This window comes from Chiloscyllium punctatum, chromosome 22 (genome assembly GCF_047496795.1).
Source record: "Chiloscyllium punctatum isolate Juve2018m chromosome 22, sChiPun1.3, whole genome shotgun sequence".
In the NCBI taxonomy this organism is placed as follows: domain Eukaryota; kingdom Metazoa; phylum Chordata; class Chondrichthyes; order Orectolobiformes; family Hemiscylliidae; genus Chiloscyllium; species Chiloscyllium punctatum.
In genome coordinates this window covers 83,838,103-83,852,309 of record NC_092760.1, presented here as the reverse complement: position 1 = coordinate 83,852,309, position 14,207 = coordinate 83,838,103, and the positions used below count along the sequence as shown (strand labels likewise).

Sequence of the window (14,207 nt, the reverse complement as noted above, 5' to 3'; positions counted from 1 at the left end):
CCGAAACGTCAATTTTCTTGCTCCTTGGATGCTGCCTGACCTGCTGTGCTTTTCCAGCACCACTCTGATCTAAACTTTATTAGTTAGTAGGTTGAGTATAGGAGTTGGGATATCATGTTGCAGTAGTACAGGACATTGGTGAGCCTGCTTTTGGAATACTGTGTTCATTTTTGCTCCGCCTGCTACAAGAAAGATGTGTTCAACTCAAAAGGGTGTAGAAAAGATTTACAAAGATGTTGCTGGGGTTGGAGGGTTTGAGCTATAGGGAGAGGCTGAATAGGCTGGGGCGATTTTCCTTGAAACGTTCGAGGCTGAGGGGTGACCTTATAGAGGTTTATAAAATCATGAGGGGCATGGATAGGGTGAACAGCTGAGGTCTTTTTTTCCAGGGTAGTGGAGTCCAAAAGTAGAGGTAATAGGTTTAAGACGAGAGGGGAAAGATTTCATAAAGGGGTGACTTATTCGCACAGAGGTGCTGTGTGTATGGAATGATCTGCCAGAGGAAGTGGTGGATGCTGGTACAGTTACAACATTTAAAAGCCATCTAGTTGGGTATATGAATAGGAAGAGTTTAGAGCGATACGGGCCAAGTGCTGGCAAATGGGACTAGATTATTTAAGGATATCTGGTCGGCATGGACGTGTTGGGTGGAAGGATCTGTCTCTATGCTGCATGACTCTATAATTTCAGAAACTGAGTATCCACCATTCTGGATACAAGTACCACTAGCAAAGTTAAAAATGGTAATGAGATGGTGTATTCATTTCTAATAGTTATTAATTATCATTTTCTGTCCCTTGGCTATCACTGTTAACTTTCTGCAGCACATATTTCCAAATTCATTAAGTGTAAAATTAAGATTATAAACCATAATTTGTACAGTGACAGATCTTTAAAATTATTACATACAATTAAGTCTACATATTAATATTCTAGTTGCATTGCTCACATACCCACAAGTGACTTCATAAGTATATCCTTATGTGAAGATTTATATTTAAATGACACGCAGCAGGAATGTGTTGGTGATTTTATTTACCATAAAATAGTGGCTTTGCACTCAAAGTTCAATGGGAGAAACATGCCGGTCTGGTCGGGATAACGATTTGCTGCGTTTATTTGTGACTAAAGGGGGAAATGAACTGTTAGTTGGTCATTGGAAGACACAGTTTATTTCGAATTTGCCTGGCAAATGCCAAGGCAACGTGGGCTTCATTAGTTCAGACATGCTTTGATTAAATAACAATAATTTCTAGATGCTCATTAGACAGAATGTTTCTCACAGTTTGTTGGAATGCCGTGCGGATGGTCTGAATGACGCTGACAGCACCCATTCCCCACGTACACCCACGATTTAAAACTGCTGTAATAACAAAACCCTCCCGGACATCAAGAGAGACGCTGCATTGTGCTCGCAATACGGCCCGATTACTTATGACATCATATATCAAAACACTGTGAACAAATCGCACTCCACTCTGTCAGTCTGTCTGTCTGTCTCTGCAGATTTCGGCTGGTTAAAGCAGCAAGCCGGTAGTTATTCAGAAGCCTGTGCGTGCAGAGGCAAGGGCAGCAATGAAGCTTCCCTGTGCCTGTCACTTTTTGCTCCTCTTCCCTGCTATTGCTCTCGGTACGAGGTGGGTGAAATATCATTTTTTTTTTGCCTTTATTACTGCAAGTCATTAATGACTGACTACTTTGAATTCCTCATTGCACTCAATCATGCCGACTCTCAGAGCAGAGCTCCGAGCTAGATGTTGGTCTAATTCATGATACAATATTAAAGTTGCATCAGTGATTTGTAGTAGTTGGCTTTAGCTGGTGGGACTTCAATATTTTAATGCTTAAGTGCTTTCATATTAATCACAAACTTGCCTTAACTGTTCTTTAAGATCCCTGCAGAGGTTCCCTTTTTTTTTATTCCTGACGATGTACTTGGGATAAATGTGTGTACTCTGACGATATTGTCAGCAATACGAATTATAACATTGTTCATAAGCGCTTCGGTCAAATAAATTGGCAGATGCAAGTGGCTTTAAGTTCCTCAACTTGAAACGTTTCCGTTTTTAATACTGTTGTCAAACTGTCATGATTCGAACATAGTTCCGTTTAATGCATACTCACTGTTGAAATTAATTAGCAATTATCGGTAAATAAGTGAGTACTGGACGTGTGATTCCGTACAGTCAATTAGCTGATTTTTATCATCATTGGACGTAGCGGGGTTTTTTTTCGATGAATTGGTTCAGTTAGCTCGGCTGGAGAGTGTGTGGAGCTGCAGTCTGTATGTTGTAGACATGAGGACGGGCAGACTTCTCGTGGTACCCCCCTCCCTCCCTCGCCATAACACGGAGATTTATTAAAGTTACATTGTCTCCACGCAGAAGATCTAAACAAATCAATACAAATGCATCATCGATCATCAATCCCATCGTCGCGAGGCTACGGCCGCTTCCCTGTCCCAAATAATTGCTTTCGTTCAGACTAGGCGCCCATGAGGTACTGAATGCATTATGAATGAAACTGAAGGTGTCGCTTTTGTTATTTTGTACTCGGGAGGTCTCATCTTAACTTCGAATTGTGGTTCCAGAAACAGAGTTTCTGGATGTAGTATTTTAAGGAGAGCTGTAAGCTCTGAGAAGCAAGCATGATCCCAGGACAATGAGTATTTTGTAAGAATAATGGAGAATCGAGTTGCACGATATGCCTGACAAGCCTTCATTAAGGAGGTGCACGGTTCTTTCTCTTCCTATATGCCTGCTCTTGCATTTGTTTAGTTTTCCACCGGATTTTTAAATGATACATTCGAGAAGTAGGGAGGTAGCTACTTCTTAAAATGTGATTCCGCTGTTTGATATTACAGGTGTCAACCATAGCCCAGAATCTAAAGATTTAACCTATCGCTATTCTCCTCCTTGACCAAACTGAACTTCCGGGTTTGGATCGTTGATTGAAAACAGTAATCACTGTGGTAACAGACCATTTCTTTCAGGAAGAAACCAAGTTACACTTAAAAATTGTTCCTCCCCCCCCCCCCCCATCACAAATGTGGTTTGAATTCTAGGAGTTGAAATGCTAATATGCTCTAGTATGTATGTTCTTCTTTACTGTGTGGTTTCGTGATTTTTGCACATTTCTTGGGATCTCTGATGTTTTCCACATAGCTGTCTCCAACCAAATGGTGATTGCTTTGCATGGATGTTTTCTAAGCAAACTGCACAGAGACTTCATAAAATACACACACCTCTGGAACAGATATGACTTGAACCCAGGCCTCCTGGCTTAGAGATTGGATACTGTCACTGTACACTGGAGGCACTTTACTTTGCATATACTGAGTCTAATTAGATGTGGCCTTAATCAGGCACAATAATTAGAAAGGTTAATTGGATGAAATATAGAGGCAGACGTAAAATTTGATGTTAACCAAGAAGCATATCATCTGATCATCAACATACATTTATGCCGATGAGACAGGTTCACATTATCTATCATGTTGGTTTTTTCCCTTCAGTGTCACAATGATTCAAGATGTGAATATTTAATGCAGTGGAAAAATGTTCCTTATTTCTACTTTCTTCATTAAGATTAAAGGTTAATTCATTATGCAAATGGAAACCTTTCTTAAATGTTGCTGTACTGAAGTATTGGATGTAACTTGGTGACAGTGCCTTAGATTTCCATTCATGCCTGTTTGATTCATTTGAGTAGAGTTTGTTCATGAGAAACACACTTTGAGGCTTCACATGCTTAACCTTTTGTAAATTTCAGATGTGTTAAGAACATAGGATTGGAGTAGGCAATTTTGACCCTTAAGTCTAATTTGCCTTTTAGTCAGATCATGCTTTATTATATAACTAGACTCCCATTTGACTTAATATTTCACACCTTAGAATTAAGTAAAAATAAATCTTTTCACTTCTTTCCAGGGTATGGATAGAATTCATGAATTGGACGAAAGGACTTTAAATATTGTGTAATATCAACTCCATACACCATTCAAACAATAAAGGGATGCAATCCATAGTTTTGTCAGTCACCATTACTTTCCATTGTAATTGTTAAAACCAAAATCTCTAACTTCATTTCATTGGTTTTCAGTAAACCAGAGGGGGTTAGAATTTCTGCTATCTGAATCAACAGGCTATCATAAATCAACAATTACACTGATGGCTCCCATCATGGATTCTTAGAACCAGCAGCAAAATTCCTTGGATAATTATTGTGCTCAATGTTCAGTAATATGCATTGCACCTATAAGGAAAACAGCCCAAGAAATGGGCAAAAAAATCTAAGAATTGAACCCAATACTTTATAAAATCATCAAAAGCCTGTTCAATGTTGTACATATTTTAGGATTAATTGATTAACATTTTTAAGGTTATTAATTTGTCAATGTCTAGTTACCAACAATGATAATGTGACCACAATAACATAATAAAAAGTGGCATCTATTGACTACCACTGGCAGAAGTAGATTTCATGTCCTTCAAATCTTATTCCTTGCCATTATATTTGTGGAACAAATGAAATATAATCAACAAATGTCTCACCGTGTCTAGTTGCTAGAGCTATGTGGCCCTCCCTCATAAACCCACTAGTATTTCAAGGAAGTGGACCCCGTGGTGAAATTTTGCACCAAATTAAGTGGTGGTGAGGAACAAAGTCAAATCTGCTGTGCCACATACAGTATTGTATTTCACTCATTTTTTTAAAAAAATGAGTTTTTGTTTTATTTTTCCTAAGAAGACAAAGGAACTGAAATATTTGTCCATTGCAGCAAATAAACTGAATCTTTGGCACCAGTATTTTGCTGATAATTATATATTGCTGTTGCAAAATCCATTTTCTCAAAAATAAACTTGCTTGTAAGTATATTTTAAATTCACCCACTTATTACTTTCCTTTCTTTAGCAGTTAACATCCAGATCTGACTTTAGAAGATCTTACTGACAGTCAGGCCAATAAACAATTACGTGTGTGTGTGTATACAAAGGACACTGGTTTCTTACAGTCCAAAACAATTTAAGTGGCTACAATAATTGTGATTATAAATTTTCTCATGACTCTTAAAATACACAACTCCAACAAAAGTTAGATGAACTCTAGCAATCAACTGAGGTGCTTCGTCACTGTTACAATCAGCAAACTTGCTAGCTAACAATTACTGTTTGATTAATTCTCTTCTATGTAAAGTAACCTAACAGTATTGATTTTTTTCCCCCTCTGCTGTTGCTGCGTAATAAGAATCATTCATTGCTAACACTGAATCTCACAAGCACTCACACTGCGCCCCCCAACCCCCCACCCCCAACGGAAGAAATTTTCACCACAGAATTCTTAAGTATTTACATGAGGATTGGCTTTTTTTTAAAAATATCGTACCAACTTATTTCCTCATTTGATGCACACACATTGACCTTCGGTTGGGATGGTTCAGGTGTAATCTTGTTGACAACCTCTGTTACAAATGCAATTCCAGGTTCAGTTTTGTAAGGGAGTTGGTTGCTGGGAGGCACAAATGTCGCAGTGTCCTTGATTTATCAGAAAGCCTGGCTGTTCATATCAATGTGGGACCTCAGCTTGTAACTAATTACATTTTGTTACAGTATCAACACTCCTTCAATGTAAATATGTGGCTCTTATCTACAAATACATGAGGCTTCAGTCATATTGATATCTTGGGATGAATTGATGGCTTAAAGCTAATGTAGAAGGCTGTAGTGATTGACATTCTGGGTGATTTTACAGGGGAACAGATTGGAGCAAGTTTTTCAATGCTGGAAGAAAGCTGTTTGTGCTTCTTGCTATTCCAAAGTGATGATACACTGGGAGCAGCTTTAATTGGATCATATGGAGTCTTTTTGTCCCGTCACAGGATATGCCATTGGAGAGAGCTGCTGGCCAATTAACCTGAGAGAAGTCTATGAAATAATGAGGGGTATAGACAGAGTTAATGGTACTTGTCTTTTCCCTAGAATGGGGGATTTCAAGAGTTGGGGGCACATTTTTAAGGTCAGAGGAGAGAGTTTTTTTTATAAAAAAAGGGCAAATGCTTTACACTGAGGGTGATTTGCGTGTAGAATGAACTTCCTGAGGAAGTGATGGGTGTAGGTACAATCTTTAACATACTGACCCAAATGTCTGTGGATTTGGAGGCATATGGGTCTGGAGCTGGCAGATGAGATTAGATTAGTTTGGGATTATGTTTGACAGGGACTGGTGAGACCGAAGGGTCTGTTTCCGTGTTGAATGATTCTGTGTCTTTGAAGATCAATTTCCGAACTTGTAGGAAATTGAGTTGACATGGCTGGGAGACCAGAGCTGAGTTAGAGAGACCTGTACAAGTGGAAAGGAAATATACCCAGAGCAGGTACAACCCTGTCATCTTTCACTCCCTAGTTATGCCCTATAACATCCCATGCAGTGGAAAATACCAAGCTATTCATCACAACCTTGCCTCCATCCGCAGAAGATGTTAGCAGGGGCTGTTCAATGACTGTTAACAATCTACTTAGAGCAATCAATAGAATTGAGGGCAGGCAGGCCATCTTCTTTGTGCTCCTCCATCCCACCTCAAAATATAGGGGACTGGGCAGGTAGGCAGGAATATTCTAGCTGGTGACATCCTTTAGTTTATGTGCCCCACCTTCTAGTGTACCAGTTGTGATAAACGAACCTCTGTTCAATAATTTCGGTCAGAGTCAAATTCTGAAACAGTCTTTATTCATATGGTCTTGCAAGCCGGGTGACCATAAAGTAGGCACACTGATCAGGAAGTTATATTACAATTTATACAGTTCAGTTGAGTCTCTCGGTACTCCCCGTTTTACTTCATATCTGATAGTTGTATTGCTTTGTGCAGTTGATAATCTAATCTGCTTACCACATCTGTCTGTGCTCCACCTCCCCCCCACCCCCGACTTGATAGCTGGGTCTTATTACTTTTGCTGATGCAACACTGGGTCTTATTTGGTTATCTTGTTCATACTAACTCCCTATGTGTGTGACAGTTGCAACTGTCATGTTAATACATCTGTGTTCTACCAGTCGACCACCTCCCTTTTTCGGTTAGTTATTTCTTGGTATATAGTCTCATGATTCTGCCTTGCGATTTCTGCAGGAGCAAGATACAGTTGCTTGTAACTGTTTATGCAAGCATATCTAGCCTAACATACACCTCTTTCCAGCCCCCCCGCCCCCCATGACTCATCCTTGTGGTTTTTGCAGAAACAACAACCTTCGCAAACACCTCTCACACCAGTGAAGGCAAGGAGTATGCAAAATTCACTTGTGGCATGCAGGACAAAGTAATTGAACTTTGTACAGTGTTAATTTCAATGTTTGTTTCTTGAGCTGCAGAAGCCTTGGGCTTAAACTGCAACCTGTCTTAGTCCAGATATTACAAAAGAACAGAACTGAGCTGGTGGATGCAAAAATGAGTGCTGAACGTTTATCTTTGTCAGTTTTTAATACATTTTTCATCCAGTCATTAAAATTTTTCATTATCGCTATCTTTAAATCAACCTGTCCAGAGGGGCTATTACACACTCTGGAGCTGGTGAGACCTGAAAACAGGCCTCTGAGCTTAGAGGGAAGGACACTGCCTTGCCACCACAAGAGCCCCTAGTCACGCTGCTCGTTGGATGCTGCCTGAACTGCTGTGCTCTTCCAGCACCACTAATCCAGTATTTGGTTTTCAGCATCTGCAGTCATTGTTTTTACCTACTTGGTTGTTGTGTGTCAAGTGAGCACGCATTGGACAGGATTTTAAGTGTTTGCAGCTGCCAAGTACAAAGTGGGGAAATGGAACTCGATAATTTTCTATCATGAACTCTGGAAGACCGAATGCCGGCTTTCAACTCCAGTGACTTTTCTCACTGCTAATGTAATCCATTCTTCACCTAAGCAGCAAGGAAGATAATCAAACTTTTATTTGGCAATGATTGTTACAAGCACAGTGACTAATTTTAAATCAAAATACAGTCAGCCTTATGCAACACTTTTGAGGATAATTCTGATCCTACTTCACCACTACCCAGTCATAGAATGCAACGTTGTTAATTACTGAAGATAAACTTTGTTGAACGTGTTTGAACAACCCTTTCAAAGTAAACTGTCCTTAAATGAAACTTTCTTTTAAATTTGACAAAATGCTTTAAACTGACAGAAGTTAGTTTGGCAGAATTCTGCAGGAATGTGTGCATGCTTAGGATTAAGTGGGGATACAGGTTAACTTGCAAAGCAGCTTAGTTGATGACCTATTTGTCATCTGTTTGAAGAAGACATTTGCCTGTAATAAAATAGTTGTGTTTGAGCTTGTGAAAAATTCTGCGACTATGCTTCGTTAAATAGTTTTGGTGATTTGAATTAAATCTTTTGCACTTTTGTAGGCTCATAGAATAGTTTGATTTCCAGGGCATTCATGCATACATGAGCTGTACGATAATTATAAAAGTCACCATAGGACTGCTCACCTGTTATAGACAGGCGACTGGTTGAGGTTTAACCTGTCACCATGCCTCAGGTGAGAGAGATTGAGAAGGAGAGTCCTTCACGGTAAGCTCGGCCAGTTCGGGAATACAGTCTGTGCTGTTGGCATTACTCTGTATTGAAAACAAGCCATCAAGCCAACTGAGCTCTCTGACACCGACACACTTAACCAGGGTAAATTAACTCTGGCTGTGCGTGATGCTACAGAAAGGAATGAAAGTGAACTGAAACCCTAGTTCTTAATCATACATTTTTCAAATCAGTTTTTTTCAAAAGTGAGATGTAGATGTTTTTTAATGCCAGAGTGTGTCTTGAATTAATGAACCTGATGTAAGCGTTTAAATAGGATTGTTTATTCACTCACTCGTCCCAAAGGTGGGGACTCAATTACGGGGGGTCATGAGTTCAAGGGCAGAGGGGGAAAGTTTAAGGGAGGTATGCATGGAAGGTTCTTAATGCAGAGGGTGGTGGGTACCTGAAATGAGTTGCCAGCAGAGGTGGTAGAGGCGGGCACAATAGTGTCATTTAAGCTGTATCTAGACAGATACATGACTGGGATTGAGCAAAGGGATACAGATCCTTAGAAAATAGGTGACCGGTTTAGATAGAGGATCTGGATCGGTGCAGGCTAGCAGGGCCGAAGCACCTATCCCTGTGCTGGAATTTTCTTTGTTCTTTTGATCTTTGTCTCTTATTCCGAGCATGCCTACGCACATGGGAAATGCACAGTTGGAAGAGAGTGTACATTTCCAAGCCACAAACAAACAGATGTTTCATAGACCACATTTTCGGCTTGTCTCGGGAAAAACATTTGTTGCAATCCTTGCGTTTTGACTCCCTGGAGGGTAATCCTGAAGATTTAAAAGCTGGTGCCATATAATATGATGACTGTAACAGTTCCCTGAATTTAGAGATTTTCAGGAGGTCATGAATATAGTCCATTGTAGCCTTTCTTTAACCAGGCAGTCAGCTTTTTGAACTGATGGATTGGAAAAGGTACAGGCTTGGGACTTTAGTATGTTGCTGTTTTTAAGGTGTAGGTATTGCTGCCCTTTTCTGCTCATGTTCTGCAGTTGTTTCACGCATGCTGACCAGTTGTTTCCTGGTCTTTGAGTAATTAAAACTGATTGTCTGAAGGCTGTTTTAATCAGGTGACTGATTCAATACCTGCTGTTCTAGGTGTCGCTAAAAAAATCTCTCCCTGTTCTACGCCAGACGCTGTGACCCCAATCTTTATCCCAATTCTTCACTGACAGGTCCCTTGGAATACCATCCCTCCTGCACTGAGTCAGCATTCTCCTGATGCCTCCTGACCATCCATTCACCAAATTTTCATTCCACTCCACCACGTACTGACAGCAGCATTAAACAAATGCAAACTATCTGCCAAGCCTGTATTTCGCATTGCAGGTCGTTCTGCTTTAACTTGACAGTTGTCTTGGTATGCAACCCTGTGCTATTGACGATCACTAATAGGAAGACACTGTACTTGTTCTGTAAGATCTACATTTTGGAGCCATTGATACACAACACACGCTGGATAATGGACATTCACACCCACTCAATCTGACTCGTTTCTCTGTAGTTCGTACTTTTCTGAACTTTAAACTTGGAGACATTAGTTTTAAGGGTTTATCAAATATTTTAATATATCAACCAGCAAATAGTCTTTTGTCTTGGTATTTCCCCACTCAAGGGGAAACACTTTCTACAAGTGACAGTTTAATTAAGAAATGTCCAGAAACTTCTGATACCTCTGAGTCCAAGCAGAAATCTCAAAAGTCACCTGACCCATGGCAACTTCTGAATATCTTTATTTAATAAGAAAAGGCTGTTACAGAAAGGTCTACATTGAACAAACTTCCTACTTAAATTTATGAATGTGACGTGCCATTACTTGGCATGCCAATGGGCCATTATCTTTCTCAGAATATCAAGCTGAAGCTCTTTCAGTCAGATGCCTTGAAAGAATCTTTGTAATGACCTAGGCAAACCTGACGGCTAATGATGATTTTGGTGTACTTCCAGAGGATTACTAATAGAGGCACATCATACGGCAAAAAATATTCATTGACTAAGTCAATAAAATGTCAGTGATTTTAAACATGCTTTATCAGTGGAGTCATTGGGGGAGGGATGAATTAGTTGAAACAGAGTGGCTCCATTTCCAGGACGGTCAGAAAGCTGGTGGATGAAACTTTGGTTGGACTCCTCCTGGAGCCTCTTTAGTCAATGCATTACAGACATGAGACACACATGGAATCTAAACAAAGAACCTATGAGGAAGCCACTCTTTTGCTCTCAACTTCAGCTTTGGGGCTGCATGATGACTCATTGGTGAGCACTACTGCCTCACAGTGCCAGGGACCCAGGTTCGATTCCAGCCTTGGGCAACTGTCCGTGAGTTTACACATTCTCCCCGTGTCTGTGTGGGTTTCCTCAGGGTGTACAGGTTTCCTCCCATAGTCCAAAGATGTGCAGGTTAGAGTAGACTGGCTGTGCTAAATTGCCCACAGTGTCCAGGGATGTGCAGGCTAGGTGGGTTAGCCATGGGAAATGCAGGGTTAGGGTAGAAGGGTGGCTCTGGGTGAGCTGCTGTTCAGCGGGTTTCTGTAGACTTGATAGGCCAAATGGCTGGCTTCCACACCGTCGGGATTCTATAATTCTAATCTATGATATTCTGAGCTGCTGTTCCAGGTATCGCTGAGAAAATGTCTCCCTGTTCTGCGCCAGACGCTGTGTCCCCAATCTTCATCCCAATTCTTCAGTGGCAGGTCCCTTGGGATACCATCCTTCCTGGACTGAGTGATGCCTCCTGACCATCCATTCACCAAATTTTCATTCCACTCCACCTCCTGCTAACAGTTTGCATTTGTTTAATGCTGCTATCTGCCAAGCCTGTATTTCGCATTGCAGCTCGTTCTGCTTTAACGCAACAGTTGTCTTAGTATGCAACCTTGCACTATTGATGATCACTAATAGGAAGGCACTGTTCCTGTTCAGTAAAATGTTCACATTGACTAATTGTTTACATTGTTCGGACAATCAAGGTATAGCCAATTTGCGTTGATGAAATGTGCATAATAGCAGAACGGCCTGTACTGTGGTGTATATCAACATTGTCTTTAAAAGAGTTAATCTCTTCAAAGGGCTCCGTGTGCTGTATAAAATGTTGTGACCATGCTCCAGGTTTGCAAGCTGCACATAAACCAGTTGGTTTTCTTTAATCATAGAATCCCTACAGTGTGGAAACAGGCCATTAGGCCCAACAATTCCACACCGACCCTCTGACGAGTATCCCATCCAGACCCATTCCCCTACCCTATTACTGGACATTTCCCCTGACTAATGCACCTAACTTATACATCACTGAACACAATGGAAAGTTCTGCGTGGCCAATTCACCTAACCTGCACATCTATGAATTGTGGGAGGAAACATGGAGAATGTGCAAACTCCGCAGAGTCAGTCACCCAAGGCTGGAAGTGAACCTGGATCCCTGGCTCTGTGAGGCAATGTGCTGCCCATGTCGTTTAATAACTTGTTTTATTGTTTCAAATAAATCTGATGAGTGAGATATTTATAAACCATTATCATTAAATGCCACTGTCATCTGTATTGGGAGTTCAAACCAACCTCCTCCTGAATAAGGTGCCCATAGTTTGTCGGAAAATATGTTGGTCTTCAAGGGGCAGATTTACATTCTGTCACATCGCATTTGCAGCTCATCAGATCAAATATTATACATGAATTAGCAAATGACTGTGCAGTGAACAGTGTTGATTGTTTTTAAACCTGCAGTTGGGTAGAAAGTTTTATAACTGCACATAAAATTATTGCCAGACAAGAAAATCAAAAAGTCAAAGAAACACTATCAATAATCCACAAGTAAGGGTCACCATGATCTTAACCACTGGTTTCTTGGTGATTTGATGTTTAAGGCTGACTTGAGTAATTTTTTCCTTAATTGGACAGAGCATTGAGAGTATAGGTGTTGGGACACCATGTAGCTGTACAAGACATTGGCAAGGCTGAGTTTGCAATGCTGCATACAATGCTGGGTTGACCTGCTTATAGGAAGGATATTTTTAAAGTGGAAAGGGTGCAGGAATGGATGTTGCTGAGTCTGGAGATGTGAGTTATAAGGAGAGGCTGGGACATTTTCTACTGGAAGATCAGAGACTGAAAGGTGACTTATAGATATTTGCAAAGTCATGGGGAGTATGGATAAGATGGTGCTTTTAATTCAGGCGCTCGTCTGGTCCGTTCACACACTCTCTTTTTCTTTTTGTTTTTCTTTTTCTCATTTTCTTTTTCTATTTTATTTCATTGTACCTGCCTCTTGTCAGTAGTGTGAGTAGGCCTAATAGCACAGGCTTGTGGCAGCTTTGCCAGGAACCCAAACTCAGCTCTGACAATGCAGTGCCAGTGCAGGTTCAAGGAGGGAATGGCAGAGGTGTGTTTGGGCCCATGATGCTGCACTGGCAATATCCAGTGAAGACTCATAATGACAAAGGTGTTAGTGGAGGCAAGATTGTGCCAAAGAGTGACTACTTTAGTTCCAGTGGTGGTAACATGGTAAAGGAGACTTGGTTTACAGGCCTGGTGGTCTGGCACATAATGTCGCACTTAATGAGAGAATGTAAAATTGGGCACTTTCTTTTCAATTCTCTGCCTTTACATTCTGTGTTGTGATTTGATTTTGTTTTTAAGAGGAAGTGTTGGAGGCATGTATAGTCAAACATTTAAGAGGCATCTAGATGAGTATATGCATAGGAAAGGTTCAGAGAGCTATGGGTCAAATGCTGGTAAATGGGACTGGTTAGGCTTGGGAAACGTGGTCTGCACAGACAAATTGGACCAAAGGGTCCGTTCCCATGTTTTATGAATCTGAGCAACACTTTAAGAAAAAAGCAAATAGAATGAGCCATGATGAAGTTACCAAACTCCAAGGAGGTGTTATTCATGGCAAGGAAGACCCACCATAAGGTCTGAAACTGGGAACCGATCCCAATTGGGTTAGCGATGGGAGCATGAGTGATATTTGTATACAGTAACCAAACAACCTTTTGTTTTGTTTTAATTATGTGCTAAGATGAAACAGGACTTTTATTTTAAAGAAAATCGAGGATTAGGGAAAGAATTGCTGCAGTCTTGGATACAAGTTACTGGAGCTCATTGAGTTGTGTTTGCATTGCTTTGCAAGCTGAAGGGGAGATGGAATAAGTTGGCACAGCACCAGAATATGTGCAGAGTGTGATTGGTTTGGCAACAAGTAACTAAATCATTTCTGCAAATGTGACCAATTGCAAATGCCTGAAGTCATTGGCCTGATTTATAGCTTTCCAATTTAAAAAAAATATTCTGACTAACATTCTAATTTTTGCCCCTTATTTGCGGTGTTGACTTGACACGCTGTTCTTGTTCCGTCCCCTTCTGCTCTCCATTCTGACAGTAGCCCATCTCCCCCTTTTTGTATTCACACAGTTGCGAACATTGGAAACAATAGGTCAAAGAGATTGAGATAAGCAAGTGAAGAACAAGATGTGGAGATGTATAGAACGATGGATGAGAGCAGGGTGTGAGGATGTGAAAACCCAATGAGATTTTGCAATTCAGATAGGACACGCCCAAATTGTTAATATCCCGGGTGAGGAGGGAGGAGCTGGTTTCACATTTGTTCGTTTATTCCCCTGGTTGCTTGCAACCAGGTT

The 14,207-nt window shown here is 40.7% G+C and overlaps 1 protein-coding gene across 1 annotated transcript in view; it reads left to right on the top strand.

Annotated features, from left to right (window-relative positions):
- Positions 1-1,365: 1,365 nt before the first annotated feature.
- Positions 1,366-14,207, top strand: part of luzp2 (leucine zipper protein 2) — a 388,961-nt gene continuing 376,119 nt past the window's right edge. Inside the window, exon 1 of the mRNA XM_072592734.1 lies at positions 1,366-1,637. Coding sequence (XP_072448835.1) covers positions 1,576-1,637 — 62 coding nt within the window. The 5' untranslated portion in view covers positions 1,366-1,575. The remainder of the gene's footprint in view (positions 1,638-14,207) is intronic.